Source organism: Myxine glutinosa, chromosome 7 (genome assembly GCF_964187855.1).
Source record: "Myxine glutinosa chromosome 7, kmMyxGlut1.1, whole genome shotgun sequence".
Lineage (NCBI taxonomy): Eukaryota > Metazoa > Chordata > Myxini > Myxiniformes > Myxinidae > Myxine > Myxine glutinosa.
In genome coordinates, this window is record NC_136267.1 from 189,724,377 (window position 1) to 189,743,244 (window position 18,868).

Sequence of the window (18,868 nt, forward strand, 5' to 3'; positions counted from 1 at the left end):
ATATATATATATATATATATATATATATATATATATATATATATATATATATATATATACATATATACATACATATACATATACATATATACATACATATGTCATATATACACACAAGCGTTCATACACGGGATTTTTTTTATAACTAAAATGGCCGCCGGTCAGCCATATTTGATCGCATTGTAAAACAAAATGTGCATCTGTATACCGTCATGTATTGTCTTTGTGCCAAGTATGAACAAAATCGGTCGATAAATCTCTGAGATGTGGTTGGGATGCAAGGACGCACGAGACCAAATCCATAAGCCCCCATTTCCGACCAAGTCCAATGGGGGCTAATAAACATTTTCAGACATATTTAAGGAAGGTATATCAGGTTCATCAAAATGACCTCAACTTTGCTGTTTAAGATTTCAAACGCAACTCCATATTGTACAAACTCCCAAAATAAAGCATTGGTTGGTAAGAGTTACTTACCAAAGTCATAGCGGTAATAGGTCCAGGTCTCATAGCGCCTCTGTTGTTGCCCACTTTCATCAAGACCTTCCTCCCCATATTTGTCATATTTCTTGCGTAAATCCTCATCTTTCAAGATTTCATATGCTCGGCTGATCTTGAGGAACTTTTCATGAGCACTTGGATCATCCTTGTGGGAAACAAGGCAAATCTTGTATACAAAAGAAATCCCTGCTTCCAACATAGCAACTGCAAATTCATATGAATAGTGAAGAACTCATCCTTATAGCTGGGCTAATTCCCCAATAATCGGTGTAATATTGAGCATATTATTTGCAGTATCCCTCCCACCGAGAGCAACGATGCTATAGCATCCAGATTTATCTAAAGAAAACAGGGTACTAAGGAATCCGTGGAGTGAATGCTTTCTCTGGTGCCCGTAAGGAACACGTGGAGAGAATGCTTTCTCTGGTGCCCGTAAGGAACACGTGGAGAGAATGCTTTCTCTGATGCCCGTAAGGAACACGTGGGAGAGAATGCTTTCTCTGGTTCCAGTAAGGAACACGTGGAGAGAATGCTTTCTCTGGTGCCCGTAAGGAACACGTGGGAGAGAATGCTTTCTCTGGTGCCCGTAAGGAACACGTGGGAGAGAATGCTTTCTCTGGTGCCCATAAGGAACACGTTGGGAGAGAATGCTTTATCTGGTGCCCGTAAGGAACACGTGGGAGAGAATGCTTTCTCTGGTGCCCGTAAGGAACACGTGGGAGAGAATGCTTTCTCTGGTGCTGGTGTAGGAGGATAGAATCACTCCCCAGGATAAAATCACTCGAGTGGTTTTATCCTATAATGAAATCACTCCCCCTAGGATTTTAACACTCCCCCTATATATTTTGTGATTTAAACAATATTTTTTGCATGGTAATGACATGCAACCATGACAAAGTTAATGAAAATGAACATAAAATGATAAATGAATTGATAAACAGGGCAGAATGATGTCCTTTGTAAACGTCTCTCCCTAGAAATAAAAATACAATGTTTTTCGCATCCCTGTATTAAACTGGGTAAATCAAATAAAGAAAAGTATAAATTTAACATTCAAATAACTATATATTTTGATATTAGAGCATTCGCAGTAATCATTACGATACATTTACGATGTTTTATAATAAAAGGATATTTTCATTTCAACATATAACATGTCATTTTAAGTTACGTTCTATAACTTTACTGCACTTTTAAGAAATATTAAATACGGGTTTTAAAATGTTATGAAATGTAAATATTCATGCAATACAGTTATTTAATATATGTGTATGAATAAATATTTTTCAACCATGACAACTTACTTAACGTCTAATTTGATTGAAATGTGAATCTACAGGACCAGATAATTGATTAAAATTACATGGAAAATATGTGAAGTTTTTCGTGAATTACCTCTGATGAGCTGGAACGATATATTATTCAACAACCGAATATGTAGATCCGAAGATATGTAAATATTACCCACATCACACTGAATACACTCGGAAGAGTGTACAAAGGTATACATATAGATATGAAATGAAGTACACTGCATGATATTTTTTAAACCATAAAGTATAATAACTCTCATGTGAATATAAATGAACGGGAGTATTGATTAAATATACGGGGAAAACGGGACTCATGTCTTCTCTTGTTGTATTGAAATAATGATGGGCTCAAATATAGTACTTGTATTCAACAATTGAATATTAAGATCCGACAATATGATGCACATGCTCACACGGTATACACTAAAATACATAGTAAAAGCTCTGTTGATCATTGCAACGATATCTAACATCCTGCGAGTTATATTTCCAAAGTAACTAAATATATCTTTCCATTCTTTCTGGGGGATTGACTTTATCCTAAAGGGGAGTGCTTTGATCCTGGAGGGAGTGTGTTGATCCTGACAGGGGGAGTGATTCTGTCCTAGGATAATTATTAATTACACTCTAGAGTGTGCTAGTCCTAGGATTAGTTCACTCGAGAGTGATTTTATCCGAGGACAGAATCACTCTAGAGTGAGATTTTAGGGGAGTGAGAGAATCCTGCTACACCGGTAAAGTACACGTGGAGAGAATGCTTTCTCTGGTGCCGGTAAGGAACACGTGGAGAGAATGCTTTCTCTGGTGCCGGTAAGGAACACGTGGAGAGAATGCTTTCTCTGGTGCCGGTAAGGAACACGTGGAGAGAATGCTTTCTCTGGTGCCGGTAAGGAACACGTGGAGAGAATGCTTCCTCTGGTGCCGGTAAGGAACACGTGGAGAGAATGCTTTCTCTGGTGTCGGTAAGGAACACGTGGAGAGAATGCTTTCTCTGGTGCCAGTAAGGCACACGTGGAGAGAATGCTTTCTCTGGTGTCGGTAAGGAACACGTGGAGAGAATGCTTTCTCTGGTGCCGGTAAGGAACCCGTGGTGAGAAATGCTTTGTCTGGTGCCGGTAAGGTACACGTGGAGAGAATGCTTTCTCTGGTGCCGGTAAGGAACACGTGGAGAGAAATGCTTTCTCTGGTGCCGGTAAGGAAAACGTGGAGAGAATGCTTTCTCTGGTGCCGGTAAGGAACACGTGGAGAGAATGCTTTCTCTAATGCCGGTAGGGAATCCGTGGAGAGAATGCTTTCTCTGGTGCCCGTAAGGAACACCCGTAAGTTGTACACGAACAAGACAAGGTGCCCGTTAGTAAGACAAGATGGGGGGGGGGAGAGAGAGGGAAGCATACAAGTATAACAGCAGAGAACAGGGACATCGGGAGATCTGTGGGAGGGAGAAGGCTTTGGAGTAGGAGGCACGGGAAGTGGGGGAAGGGGGAGAAGTATAAACACACATGGGCACTGCTCGGACTTCCAGGAAAGAAGTTGGTATTTTAAAAAAGTGGATCTGGGGTGAATTAACAGGGGTAGAAAAGATCAAGGTTTTGCATGGGGGAAGATAAGAGATGGTGGGGAACAGCTGTTTTAAAGACATGGAGGGAGGAGTGGGATTGAATAGAGTGAGGGAGTTTGTCCCAGAGGAGGGAGAAAAGAGGAATGAAAGAGTGAAGGTGAACAGAGAGTCTTGATTTTTGGCAATTTCACCATAAGAGGGTTACTGGCAGATCCTGTGCGACCTGTAGGAATATTTGGGGGACAGAACACAAATAGAGCTGGGGGAGTAAGGCCAGAGAGGAGTCGGTAGAAGACAGAAAGACCACCAACGTGCCTGCGGTGAGAGAGTGAAAGGCCCTCGGAGTTCGCTTCATCGTGGGAGATTCCAATGATTCTGAAAGCTTTGGTTTCAACAGCGTGAAGCCGAGCTAGGTGTGAGGCAGGAGCACCGGCCCAGAGGGGAGAACAGTATTCCATTGATCTGCGGATGAAAGCCTTGTATGTGGTGAGGAGCTCAGGTGTGCCAAGGAAGGACTTTGCACGACGGAGGATCCCAGTCGGCGACTGGCTTTGGAGGCCAGCTTGGAAATGTGGTTTTCCCAGGAAAGATCATGGCAGATAGTGAGACCCAAAAGCTTGAGCGACAGAACTTTTTGGAGAGGATGGTTGAGAAAGTAGATGGGAGGGTTGTCCAGTCGGTCTTTTCAGAGAGACATAGTAAGAGTGTGAGATTTGTCAGGATTGAAAGACATGTTCCACTTGTTTGACCAGTCTGCGATTTTGTCCAGGTCTGCAGAGAGTGAGGATTCTCAAGAGAGTCAGAGAGATCATTAATGAAGACCAGAAAAAGCACAGGGCCCAGAACACTACCTTGGGGAACTCCAGCCTGAACAGGAAGGGGAGATGATGATGACCTGATCTAACATGTCATAATGGCATGCATGTTCTGACCTTTTCAATGACCTGATCTAACATTCTGTCATGCATGTTCTGATCTAATATTATATCATGCATGGTCTGATCTAACATGTTATAATGTCACACATGATCTGATCCTTTCAATTACCTGATCTAACATGTTATGTCATGCACAGTTTGATGCTTTCAATGACCTGATCTGACATATTATAATGTCATGTACGGTCTGATCCTTTCAATGACCTGACCTCACATATTACAATATCATGCAAGTTCTGATCCTTTCAATGACCTGATCAAACATGTTATAATGTCATGCATGTTCTGATCCTTTCAATGACCTGATCTAACATGTTTTAATGTCATGCATGTTTTGATCCTTTCAATGACCTGACCTCACATATTATGTCATGCATGTTCTGATCCTTTCAATGACCTGATCTAACATTTACCATATCAAACACAATGTCACTTAGTGTGTTTGTACAGATGTGTGTTCCCCTTCATAAGAGTAGGTTCTAAATACCAACCTTTTAACACGAATGTGTGTTCACTGCGATCTATTTTTGAGGATAAAACAAACTTGAAAACATTTTCAATGAAACAGTGACCTGATCTTTGACCTGATGCGTGTCCTGATGCGTGTGACCTGATGCGTGTGACCTGATGCATGTCTTCGATTGAAATCGTCAACGTTGGCTGGCAAACCAAGCCTCAAGGGCGGTATATAATTTTATTGTTATTTTTAAAATAACAATAAATTCAAGGAGACGTCATGCAGAGCACTCACTATACTTGCAAAATCCTCTCCTCCCAAAAATAAAAAGTTGCCATGGATACATCAAATTGTCCATTTCATTAAAATTTAAAAAAAAAAAAAAAATTTTCTTGTAAACTGAATCGAGGCTCGTGAAAGAGCTAACATTTATTTCGCAAACAAATCAACCAAACAAAATATATAAAAAGAGGGAGCGGAAGACAAGATGGGGAGAGGAGGGGAAGCACACAAACACAACATTTGAGAGCAGGTCGATGTGTGGAAGGGAGAGGGCTTGGGGGGAGGAGGCGTGGGAAGGGGGGGGGGGTGGGAGAAGTATAAAACACAAGGACGCCAAGGACTTCCAGGACAGAAGTTGGTATTTCCAAAAAGTGGATTTGCGGTGAAATTAGCGGGGGTAGAAAAGATCAAGGTTTTGGATGGGGGAAGATAAGAGATGGTGGTGAACAGCTGTTTTAAAAACCTGGAGTGTGGAGTGGGATTGAAGAGAGTGAGGAGTTTGTTCCAGAGGTGGGAGAAAAGAGGAATGAAGGAGTGAAGGTAAGCAGAGAGTCTTGATTTTGGCAGTTTAACCATAAGAGGGTTGCAGGCAGATCTTGTGCGACCTGCAGGAATATTTGGGGGACAGAGCCCAGAGAGAGCTGGGGGGGCAAGGCCAGAGAGGAGTCGGTAGAAGACGGAAAGACCACCAACCTGCCTGCGGTGAGTGAGAGAAAGGCCCTTGGAGTTAGCTTCATCGCGGGAGATTCCAATGATTCTGAACAGCGTGAAGCGTGAACGTTTGGCCAGAGGCGTGAAGACGTTTCAACAGCGTGAAGACGAGCTAGGTGTGAGGCAGGAGCACCAACCCAGAGGGGAGAGCAGTATTCTATTGAGCTGCGGATGAAAGCCTTGTATGTGCTGAGGAGCTCAGGTGTGCCAAGGAAGGACTTCGCACGACGGAAGATGCCCAGTCGGCGACTGATCTAACTTCATCTAAATTGACAATCTTCATCAAAGCCCGGATCAATCGGATGAAAAATGATGATTTTTCAGATGACAATTTATATTAGAAGCTTGACCTTGAGTTGACCTTTTGCTTTACCAATTCAGTGAGGCACTATACAAATGCTGTTTAATCTCCAAATTAATCAAATGAAAAGTGACGATTTTTCAGATGAAAATGTATGATTTTAGACGTTTGACCTTGAGTTGACCTTTGACCTTTCAACCTTAAAAATAGTTGGTTTCCCAATTCAGTGACTTAATATGCAACTGTTTTTCAAATTTCAAGTGAATCGGATAAAAACTGACAATTTTAGAAATTTGACATCCAGATGACCTTTGACAACAAAATCAATACGCTTCATCCTTATCACAAAGTCCACCATTTGGTGAAGTCGACCATACTTTCTCTCCTCCCGGACACGTGCTTGTTCGCTCTCCTCCTCGTCTCGACTTGTGCCCCGCCCCCTATATCTCGTTTTTCTTCCACCTCTGCTCCTGCTTTCTCAAATACACGTTCTCACTTAGAGACTTTTCCCATATTGTTTTTCATGCTTTTGTTTAAATATTATTTCAATATGTTTAAACCGCATCCGTGATGCCGACGCCGCCCCCCCCCCCCCCCCCTCCCCCAAGATTTCCATGTGTTAAACATTTCCCAGTGTTTACCCTGGTTTAGAATAGGTACACCGTATCCCTGCGTGTCGTAAGAGACGACTAAGAGGGTTGGCGTCAGGAAGGGCATCCGGCCATAAAAACATTGCCTCAAAAAGAGAACCATGACAATTACAACTACATATGGGCAGGGTACAGCCCGAAGTGGAGATCGGTTTCTGAGGTTTGGGACATGGAATGTAGGGACAATGACAGGGAGATCAGGAGAAGTGGTGGAAGTATTGGTCAGAAGAAGAGTGGACATATGTTGTGTGCAAGAGACGAGATGGAAGGGAAGTGGTGTGAGAATGGTGAAGGGTAGGCAGGGACAGAAATACAAGTTTATGTGGCAAGGGTGCCTGGAGGGCGTGAATGGTGTTGGTGTCCTGTTTTCTGAGGAGTTTGTAGACAGTGTGGTGAGTGTGACTAGAGTGAGTGATGGGTTGATGGTGAAAATGATGATTGGAAAGCTCTTGGTGAACGTCATCTCGGGATATGCTCCGCAGGTTGGTCGAAGCGATGAAGAGAAGGACAAGTTCTGGTGTGCGATGGAGAAGCTGATGGAAAACGTGAAAGATGTGGAAGTTGTTGTGGGAGGAGGAGACCTAAATGGACATGTGGGAAGGAGTATGGATGGTTTTGACGGAGTTCATGGGGGTTACGGATATGGTGTGAGAAATGGAGAAGGTGAAAGGATTTTGGAGTTTGCTGATGGAGCTGATTTGTTGATTTGTCATACTCAGTTCCAGAAAGAGGATAATAAGCTTGCTACATAAACGTCAGGTGGGTCGACGACAACCGTTGACTACCTGATGGTACGTAGGCGAGATAGGGGGCACCTCCGGGACATAAAGGTGATCCCGGGGGAGGAGGCTGTTTCACAGCACCACTTGGTTGTCTGCGACATAAGGGTGAAAGGTGCGAGGAGAGCTCGGCGGGTGAAGTACCAACCGAGAATGAAGGTGTGGAGGTTGAAAGAGGTGACAGTAAGGGAGGCATTAAAACAGAGGCTGAGTAGGGTAGAGGATGATGTGGTTGAGCTTGAAAGAGGTTGGATGTCGATGAAAGCTAGTCTGTTGGGAGCCGTTGGTGAGGTATGTGGATGGACAAAAGGACCACCGAGGCACTCGGAAACATGGTGGTGGGATGATGAAGTTGGAAAGAGGATTGATGAGAAGAGGAAGAAGTTCAAGGAGTGGCAGAAGGCGAAGGGTACGGAAGCAGAAACAGCAGAGCATGAAAGTTATAAGGCAGCCAAGAAGGCTGCAAAGAAAGAGGTAGCAAAGGCGCAGGAGGCATGTCGGAAAATGTTCGGAGAACGCTTGGATTCGAAAGAGGGTCAGAAAGCAATATTCAGGATTGCAAAGCAGATAGCGAAAGAGTGGTGTGATGTGATGGGGGTGAGTTGCTTGAAGGATGAAGTGGGACAAATCGTTGTCGACCCAGATGGAATTAAAGGAAGATGGAAAAGATATATGAAATGCTGTTGAATACAGAGAATGAATGGGATGGCAACATGGAGAGTAACCCAGTTTTAGGACCAGCAGAGAAGATAACTGAGAAGGAAGTTGAGGAAGCGATAAAAGCAATGAAGGGTAGAAAAGCGGGAGGGCCGACGGGAGTTGTGGGAGATGTGTTGAAGGCAGCGCGAGGTGGACCTAAATGGACAGACTGTCTGTCTGTAATAGATTTTCGTTAGAGATAACTTGAGAACGGCTGAAGGGACCTTCGTCAAACTTGGTGCAGGTATGTATAATGAGGTAAAGATGAATTGCTTAGATTTTGGGGTCACAAGGTCAATGGCCAAAGGTCAGGTTAAGTAAGAATTATGTTGCCACGCCAACTTGTGAACCAGTGATGGGATTTTGAACAAACTTTGTATCAGTATAGATGATGTAAAGATGATCCGATTGGATTATGCCATCAAGAGGTCAAAGATCAGAGGTCAAGACAGGTAAAAATGTGATAATTTGAGAACAGCTGAATGGATTTAAAACAAACTTGTTACAAGCATGTATAATGAAGCGATAATGGGGCAGAGGCATATCGTTGACGTAGTGAAGTCGAGGAGTGTCGTTCTAGTTCTTCTCAAAATTCGAATCATGTTCAGAGTTTGGGACATTTCGGATCTTGGAATCTCGGATTTGAGAGTTTTCACTGTGCAATGTATTGGTGGCAACAACACAACAACAGGCATTTTAAGGCCATTTTCCCTGCAAGAGCGGGGGTTAGCCTTGCGGTCCCCATGACAATCTTCTCCATTTTGCCCTATTTTCTGCCTCTCCTTGTTAACCCCCTTGCCCGCATTTCTTCTTCAACCATCTTTAGCCAAGTCTTTCTCGGTCTTCTCGGTCTTCCCCGTCCTCGACTACCTTCTACATTCATTTCCATCACTCTTCTCAACCAGTCACTTTCATCCTTCCTCAACATGACCAAACCATCTCAAACTGTTTCTCTTCACAGCATCCATCACAGGTGGCAACAATAGTGCAGCCAATTTATGCACATCTCACTTTATTGGGAAAGCAGAGTTTGAAGCATTCAACTTACTACTTATTGCTGAAGAATATCCAGAATACACATTGCTTTGTATTTCCTTCAACTATTATTGCATATTTACATTAATAATTGTTTAAGTTACATATTTTGATCAAGCAATCAGATTTTGAAAAGTGTGATTGTCATTAATTTGCTGAGAAGCATAGTTTTCAATCACTGAAATAAGATATTGTTGCGGATATGGGATTTGCATCCATCCATATCCGCTTGTAAATATTCCCCTATTTCCCCAATACTTCCCAACTATCCCCAATCCCCCATTCCCTAGTCCCATTTTCTGTAAACAACACTCTGTAGACCCGACCTCCCCCTATTTCCCCCATTAAATGTCGCATCCAGGTCCACCGCATCTCACGTAGACAACTATAGGACATCTTGCTAGTTATTCTTAGTCTATGTCAGTTAAGGACTCGTTTCCATTAATTCTGACTCTTCGTTGCACCAGAATGTGATTGTATGGCACCGTTAGGAAGTTTAGGACCTCCCAATACCTCCCCGCAGCTCTTCCTCATGGTACAACAACAACAACAGCGGCGGCGGCGGCGCGGGGAGTGTGCGTCCTCACTCCGGCTTGGTTGGTAGGGGGTGTTTTTTTTTTTTTTTTTTTTTGTATACAAGGTCGAGGCTCGTGAAAGAGCGAACATTAATCACACAGAAAGACAAACCGACACATAAAACATATAACATAGGGAGCGGTAGACAAGATGGGGAGAGAGGGGGAAGGACACAAACACAACATTTGAGAGCAGGGACCGAGAGACATGGAGACATCGAGAGATCTGAGAGAGGGCGAGGGCTTTAGGGGGGGGGGGGGCGTGGGAAGGGGGCGGTGGGAGAGGTATAAAACATATGGACACTGCCAGGACTTCCAGGAAAGAAGTTGGAATTTCAAACAAGGTGGATCTGGGGTGAATTAGCGGGGGTAGAAAAGATCAAGGTTTTGGATGGGGGAAGATAAGAGATGGTGGTGAACAGCTGTTTTAAAGACCTGGAGGGAGGAGTGGGATTGAAGGGAGTGAGGGAGTTTGTTCCAGAGGCGGGAGAAAAGAGGAATGAAAGAGTGAAGGTGAGCAGCGAGCCGAGATTTCGGCAGTTTAACCATCAGAGGGTTGCTGGCAGATCTTGTGCGACCTGTAGGAATATTTGGGGGACAGAGCACAGAGAGAGCTGGGGGTGCAAGGCCGGAGAGGAGTCGGTAGAAGACAGAAAGACCACCTACCTGCCTGCGGTGAGTGAGTGAAAGGCCCTCAGAGATAGCTTCATCGCGGGAGATTCCAATAATTCTGAAAGCTTTGGTTTCAACAGCGTGAAGCCGAGCTAGGTGTGAGGCAGGAGCACCGGCCCATAGGGGAGAACAGTATTCCATTGAGCTGCGGATGAAAGCCTTGTATGTGGTGAGGAGCTCAGGTGTGCCGAGGAAGGACTTCGCACGACGGAGGATGCCCAGTCGGCGACTGGCTTTGGAGGCCAGCTTGGAAATGTGGTTTTCCCAAGAAAGATCATGGCAGATAGTGAGACCCAAAATCTTGAGCGACAGAACTTCTTGGAGAGGATTGTTGAGAAAGTAGATGGGAGGGTTGTCCAGTCGATCTTTTCGGAGAGACATAGTAAGAGTGTGAGATTTGTCAGGATTGAAAGACATGTTCCACTTGTTTGACCAGTCTGTGATTTTGTCCAGGTCTTCAGAGAGTGAGGAGGCAGCAGACTGCCGATCTGAGGGAAGAGGAATGGAGCGGCAGAGAGTGGAGTCATCAGCAAAGAGATAGAGAGGATTTTCGAGAGAGTCAGAGAGATCATTGATGAAGACCAGAAAAAGCACGGGGCCCAGAACACTGGCTTGGGGAACTCCAGCCTGAACAGGAAGAGGAGATGAGAGAAACCCATTCAGGGCCACACGTTGACGACGACTAGAGAGGAAGTCCGCCAGCCATGCGTGGAGATTTCCATGGATACCAAAGGAGGAGAGTTTGGTGAGCAGAGCGGGGTGCCAGACCGTGTCGAAGGCACGTGATATGTCGAGGGAGACAGCTCTAATTTCCTGCTTGGCATTGAGGACCTCCATCCATTGTTGAGACAGCAGAAGCAGCATGTCCAGAGTAGAGTGACCTGGTCTGAAACCAAATTGATGATCAGAGATCAAGCCATTGGAGAAGAGGAAAGATTTCATATCCGAAGCAATGATGGATTCCATGACTTTGCTGATAATTGGGAGAAGGCTGATTGGTCTGTAGTTGCTAGGATCTGTTTTTGCACCTTTTTTGTGCAAAGCGGTGATGTTGGCTGATTTCCAAGCAGATGGCAGTTGACCTTGAGCAAAAGAGAGGGTGAAGAGAACAGAGAGGGTGAGATAGAGCAGCAGAGCAGGATTTTAGGACCCGTGGGCTGATGCCGTCGGGTCCAGTTGCAGAATCAGAGTCGAGGGTTGACAGAAACTTTTCCACCTTGTCAGGAGGAAAGGACACGGAGTCCAGGAGCAGCAGGGTACGACTGGGTATGGTGGGTACAGAGAGGGATGGGTTTGGGACACAAGATTTAGAGGCAAACACAGAGTTGAGGCATTCAGCTTTTTCACGTGCGGAGTCAGCTGTGTAGCCGTTTGAGGTAAGGGAGGGGATGGAGGGGGAACAAACACCAGAAACGGATTTGACCAGACGCCACCAGGATTTGGAAGAGGGAGACAGATAAGAGAGTTCGGTCTTGAGAACGGAGAGATATTGTTTCCTGGCTCTCCTGAGGGTGGACACACACTTGTTTCGGGCTTTGTGAAAGGAAATGAGATTTCCTTCCGTTGGATTTGCTTTCCAGGAGACGAAGGCAAGTTGTTTCTGGGCAACAGCCTCACCACAAGATTCCGTGTACCATGGACGGGAGGAAGGGTAAGACAACTGAAGACGAGATGGGATAAATCTGTGCATGAGAGAGAGCAATTTACTTTGGAAGAATTCCCAGGATGAGTTGATGTCAGAGGTGGTAGAAATGGGAGACCAGTCCAGATGATTGATGGCTGCTTGAAGACCGTGCCAGTTGGCCTGAGTGAAATGCCAGACTCGTCGACGCTGAGCAGGCTCCCTGAGGATGGTCAGAGAGATGTCCACTTTAACAAGGACATGATCAGATGATCCGATCGGAGCAGAAGAAGAGCAGCAGACATTTTCAGGGAAGTTAGTCATAACCAAGTCCAGAAGAGAAGATGTTCCGTTGACTGAGATCCGGGTCGGGAAATTGACAGATTGTGTCAGTCCCAGTGAGTCGCAGAAGTCCTTTGCTGAGGAGCCATGGCTGGTGAGAGAGGTACCCACACCCAGCCAACTGGCATGATGACAGTTGAAATCACCACATATGAGGAAGAGAGAGTTGGGATGAGTAGATAGAAGTTGGTCCATATCATCAGACAGCGAGATGTAGATGGAGTCATCACTGTTTGGTGGACGGTACAACACACATATGAACAAGAGGTGGGAGCGAAGGGGAAGCCGTAGCCAGAGGTATTCCTGGGGGTGAGGTGGAGAGAGTGCAGTGCAGGGCGAGTGAGGAAGAGAGTTTTTGATAAAGATAGCAACCCCGCCTCCAGGACGAGGCTCAGGTCTATCATACCGGAGGAGGGAGTAGCCCGGGAGAGATACTATGGAATCAGAGACATCATAAAGGAGGAAAGTTTCTGTTAAGCAGATCACGTCTGGTTTGACAGAAGCAACCTGTATGGAGAGATCAGTTAAGTTTGAACGAAGGCCCCGGATGTTTGAGGTCCATACCGTTAATGAAGAGGAAGGGGGAGCATCAGATACAGAACAGGGGGGAGGAGGGGTAGGGTAAGATGTGGAAGAGGTGGAAGAGGTAGGGAGAGCTGTTGAAGGTGTGTCAGAGATTTCAGAATAGCTCGGAGAAAGGGAAGGATGGGGCGGACAAAAGGTTTGATGGTGATTGGGTGAGCCACAATGAGGTGTTATTTGAGGAGGGGGAAGAGCGAGGCAGAAGGTTGGGGGAGATGGAGGTGAGAGTTTGAAGGGGGAAGAAGCGGGGAGGACGCTTTGAGGAGGGGGAGTGAGAGGGGGGAAATTGAGAAGCAATGAGGGTGGGGAGATTTGAAGGGGAGGGGTGAGGGGGAAGTTTGGGAGGGAAGGGGCAAGGGGAGGGATTTGAAAGGGATGGGATATGGGGGAGATTTGGAGGGGAGGGGTGAGGCAGGAGTCTAGGAGGGGAGGGGCGAGGGGGCGTCTTGGCGGGGAGGGGTGAGGGGGTCGTTTAGGAGGGAGGGGGCAAGGGGGGAGATTTGAAAGGGATGGGTGATGGGGAAGATTTGGAGGGGAGGGGTGATGGGGAAGATTTGGAGGGGAGGGGTTATGGGGAAGATTTGGAGGGGAGGGGTGAGATTGGATTTTTGAAAGTGTACGATTTATGGGAAACGAACATTTATTGCAAAATGAGTTGCTTGTGACCTTCGAGTTAAAAATACGTTTAAGGACGCTGGATGGAGGATGGAGTGCAGGAGAGTTTAGGGAATGTAGAAAAAAGGCACTATAGGAGATGGATATTTTTTTTGGGATGAATTGATTTGGTGAGCAAGTCGAAAGCAGCCTTTTAAAGAAGAAGAAGAAAAAGGTGTTATAAAATATGACGGAATACATAACTTGAGGGGAAAGTGTAAACATTGAAGGTTAACGAGTGAAAACTATCTGGGGAAATGGGGGAGAAACACGTGGTCGAAGAACGAACGAACGAATAAGAATGAATAAACGAATGATAACAGAGAAGGAAAATGTTTTTTTTTTTTTTTTTTTTTTGTTGAGTTGAGATTTACACAAGGAAGTAGGCTATGGGTGAAAAGACTGGGAATACAGAGAACGAAAGTTATTGGATCACAAAAGACGGACCGCTGAGAGAAAAACAAAGCCTCAAGGTTGTACAGTGCACACTGTACAAGGCCTCAAGACACGACACGGCAAACAGACGATCAATTTATGAAAGATAAACACCGAGAAACAACCAAAGTTGCACACAATAACTTCACACACCGAAAGATAAATACAGTTTCGACAAAATACAATTGTGAACAGACTTAACTTCGAAAAACGTGGAGACCGTGTGGAGCTTCGAAAATCCCTTGGTGTTGAAAGGGCACCAAGCCTTTCCAACGAGCCGCCATCGAGCATGTGCTCGACGGGGTTACCACGTAGGGGCTCGCTGTCAGCTCCTCGTCATGGGCGGAGCCCGGTAACCCCCCGCACCCAATAGAAGCGGCGGACCGATTCCGTCTGGGGCGGAGCCAACGAGCCGAGGGCGTGTCACTCCCCGCTGAGCATGCGCAGGAAGAGGGAGGTGACGTCAGATGCGCGCAGAGCTGAAGGAGAAAGGACGCACCCTCCGAGCGCCGAGAGACCTCCCAAACACTGAGCTGTATCCTGTCCCTGAGCCAAGGTGCACCTTGTGCTATCAACCGACCTGTCCTTCCCTGCCATCAATCCCTGTGTAAGTCAGTCTTGTTCCGTTTGTCTGTGGTCTGTCTGGGATAGATAAGATTGTGTCTAAGTGCCCATCTTTTCTGTGCTTTACCTCATACCTTGTAATCTACCCTTTTTCTCCACCACCAATTATATCCTCCTCCGGAGGTCTTGAGAACTGTACCCCTTGTGTCGTTTCATTTATCTCAGCCGTTGTGTCCTTTCCTTCATTGATTTAGCGTAGCGCGACTTGGTCAACGTCGGGTGTAATCGGGTAATCGGGTAAACTGTGCGAACACGGCGGCCATTCCGCTCGGCCCATCATAACATCTTAAGCCGTGTCCGTAACAATATATTATCTGGATAAACCACAAAGACACCACAAATCGCCTCTGACCTTCCTCAATTGATGCTGACCTTCCTCAATTGACAGTGACCTTCCTAATTGACAGTGACCTTCCTCAATTGACTGACCTTCCTCAATTGACTGACCTTCCTCAATTGACTGACCTTCCTCAATTGACACTGACCTTCCTCAATTGACACTGCCCTTCCTCAACTGACTGACCTTCCTCAATTGACACTGACCTTCCTCAATTGACACTGACCTTCCTCAATTGACTCCTATTAAAAAATAACAATAACGAAACGGCCACGTAGTAGAGAGCAGCACTCGAGTGTGGAAGTGTAAATTTATGAAGCAAGTAATTTCTATGAGCCACAAACCTTCATTCCTAGTCTGCAAGTGTCTTTTTGTGGTTTCCATACAAAATTTGGGATCCCCTGCAGTTGGCAAGTTGTCTCCGGCACTGACCAGAATCGTGGCTCGAGAAGAGTAAAAATTATTAGTGGAGGTAATGGTGAACCACATATTGTCATCAATGACTGATGGAACATTATTACAAATAGGGGAATATGTAATACAGATGGGATGTGTTTTTGGAAAATAATGTGATGTTGGATCGAGTATGTCATTGAATTATACAGACTTGGCATTTAATATGGCATTTTTTTTTTTCTTGACTTGGGTTTACTTTCTTAACTCAGTATATCAATCTGGTGAGTTTCTTTCACACTTTGGTGATTTATTTGTTAAAAGAACCATGTCACTGATTGTCTGTCGCAGCAAGAAGTCAACAACAGGATTATATCACAGGTGGCGTGGCAAAATGTACGGACAGGTGCATTTGATGATTGGCTTCACAGTCGGGTATACAAGGGTTGTTGCGTTCTGTATTGGAGGAAAACAACTGCTGCACGTCTCCAAAAGTTATTGCCGCTTCCTCTGGAGATGGTCCGTCAACGCGACAATGCTGTTTGTCATGGAGTGGTGGCTTTACGAAATTACGGCATGAAACAGCGTGCTATTGCTCGGCAGTATGGCATCACTCAAGGTCAGGTGTCAAAGATCCTGAAACCAAATGCTCAGAGGGGTGTCCCTACTCCAATACCGAGGCCAGGACGTCCCCGCAGAACCACAAGGAGGGATGATCGCCAGCTGCACCGGTTAGTCCGCAATGGCCGTACCAAGTCAGCTAATCGGCTTAGGTCTGAGTGGCAGCAACTGACAAATGTGCCTGTATCCAGAAGGCTAGTCAACCAACGACTGGTTCAAGCAGGCTATCGTGCCAGGCGTCCCCTGAGAAAGCCACGCCTGACCAGACAACACTGCCAGCGCCGATTGCAGTGGGCCAGAGAGCACCGTCAATGGCAGCCAGGACACTGGAATCACGTGATCTTCAGTGAGGAGTCTAGATTTCTGGTCTATCGTCAAGATGGCCGCGTCCGAGTGTGCAGGCAAGTGCATGAAGCCTACAACAAAGATTGTATAGTGCCAAGAGTCCAAGCTGGAGGTGGTGGGGTGACCGTTTGGGCTGCTTTTCATGCAGGGGGCAAAACTGACCTGGTTGTTCTGAATGGAAACCTGAATCAGTTCAAGTACAGGGCCATTCTGGAAGAAACATTGCTTCCATTTGCTCGTGCAGCCTTTCGAGGAAACATTGTCTTCCAAGATGACAATGCACGGCCTCATCGTGCTCGCATGATCCAACACTTTCTTGCTGACCGTGGTGTAGAGCATATGGAGTGGCCTGCCATGTCCCCGGATATGAATCCGATAGAGAACTTGTGGGCAGAATTAACGCATCAAATCGACCACTTGGACCAGCAGCCGACCTCTGTGCGTGAATTGCAACAGGCTATTGTCACTGCATGGCAAGCGATTCCTGTCCAAACCTTGGCAAATCTCGTGAACAGCATGCCTCAACGTGTACGTGCTCTCCTGAATGCTCGTGGGGGTTACACGAAGTACTGAACTGTAATTTTACTGTTCGTAATCCCAGTCGTAATTTAACTTTTGTTTTTGTTTAAAAAAATTTTGGCTAATGTGCAAAATAAAGAGATACTTCTGGAAAACGTACAGAGGTTTAACACAGTACTGTCTGTGAATTGAGTTCGATATCAGTTTACATCACTTTCAAGGATCAATTTATTTGTTTCGAAATGCCAAATGTGGTTTTTGTTTCTTTAAAAGGTCACATTAACAAAATCTAGAATAATTTCAACATAATTCCAATGAACTTTTGGTTCTAAGACATCTTGAAAAGTAAGTTCACCCCCACAAAAAAAATATTCCATATTAAATGCCAAGTCTGTATAAGCAAATTGGAGAAAAGATAGCTTTCTTGGTAAATAATTAAATAATACAACTGATGCCACAATGTCTAACCAGGTAATTGCTGGATTATCGAGGCTTGCTTACCAATGCGCTCGGTGAGCAAGCTTTCATTGTGACTGTGAATAATCGACTCAGCACGAAGTCTAAACTAGACATTGTCTTGATTAGTGAATGTAAAGTACTTGGTGATTATTTTGCAGAGTCAAACAATGGGGGTGAAAGAATCGCTCTTCGCTGACCGTTGTTAAAATGGGCCCAGCGCACGCTTTTTTCTTTCTTACTTGGAGTTTATTTAATAAATAGTTTTATGAAATTGCCAGCGTTCTCAGGAAAATCTCTCAACAAGAACGAAAATTTAACACTGAATCAAAATAGCTTATTAGTATTCGATAAGGGTTAATCTGAAATATAAAAAAAATCCTATAGAAAATCCATGGAGGCTAGCTCTCTCTGGCTCTCTGCTTCTCAATAAAATATTTTGTGGGATTGCAGTAGGATTTGACTTATGAAGGAAAAGATGAGTTTGCAGATTGAAAAAGGATGGGATTGCCATAGCTATTGAGTGACTGTTTTAATTAAATAAGGACTTTTGTTATTTAATTGCATGCCTATTTTGAAGTTTTAACATGACTTAACAAAACCCATGTTACTAGTGTGTTAATTCGCAATATGGTATAATAACCCTTGCATCAAACAATAAATGAATTACAGATAAAACCACAAAATGGTAAAAAAAATGTGCTTTGAAATAAAGTAAGTGGTCTTTGTTCTTGTCGTGTCGAAAATGAGTAAAAAATATATCCACTTCGCTGAGAATGACCTTCAGATGTTCTTGAAGTCTTCATACGGGATTTTTTTTTTTTTTTTTTTTTTTGTTGTTGTATACAAGATCGAGGCTCGTGAAAGAGCGAACATTAATCACACAGAAAGACAAACCGACACATAAAACATATAACATCGGGAGCGGTAGACAAGATGGGGAGAGAGGGGGAAGGACACAAACACAACATTTGAGAGCAGGGACCGAGAGACATGGAGACATCGAGAGATCTGAGAGAGGGCGAGGGCTTTGGGGGGGGGGGCATGGGAAGGGGGCGGTGGGAGAGGTATAAAACATATGGACACTGCCAGGACTTCCAGGAAAGAAGTTGAAATTTCAAACAAGGTGGATCTGGGGTGAATTAGCGGGGGTAGAAAAGATCAAGGTTTTGGATGGGGGAAGATAAGAGATGGTGGTGAACAGCTATTTTAAAGACCTGGAGGGAGGAGTGGGATTGAAGGGAGTCAGGGAGTTTGTTCCAGAGGCGGGAGAAAAGAGGAATGAAAGAGTGAAGGTGAGCAGAGAGCCGAGATTTCGGCAGTTTAACCATCAGAGGGTTGCTGGCAGATCTTGTGTGACCTGTAGGAATATTTGGGGGACAGAGCACAGAGAGAGCTGGGGGTGCAAGGCCGGAGAGGAGTCGGTAGAAGACAGAAAGACCACCTACCTGCCTGCGGTGAGTGAGTG

The 18,868-nt window shown here is 45.0% G+C and overlaps 1 protein-coding gene across 7 annotated transcripts in view; it reads right to left on the reverse strand.

The window, feature by feature from the left end:
* DNAJC10 (DnaJ heat shock protein family (Hsp40) member C10) overlaps positions 1-18,868 on the reverse strand; it is a 280,936-nt gene that overhangs the window by 244,867 nt on the left and 17,201 nt on the right. For all 7 annotated transcript variants that reach the window (XM_078782635.1, XM_078782634.1, XM_078782636.1 and 4 more), the window contains exon 3: positions 478-646. In XM_078782635.1, the coding sequence (XP_078638761.1) occupies positions 478-646 (169 nt within the window). The remainder of the gene's footprint in view (positions 1-477; positions 647-18,868) is intronic.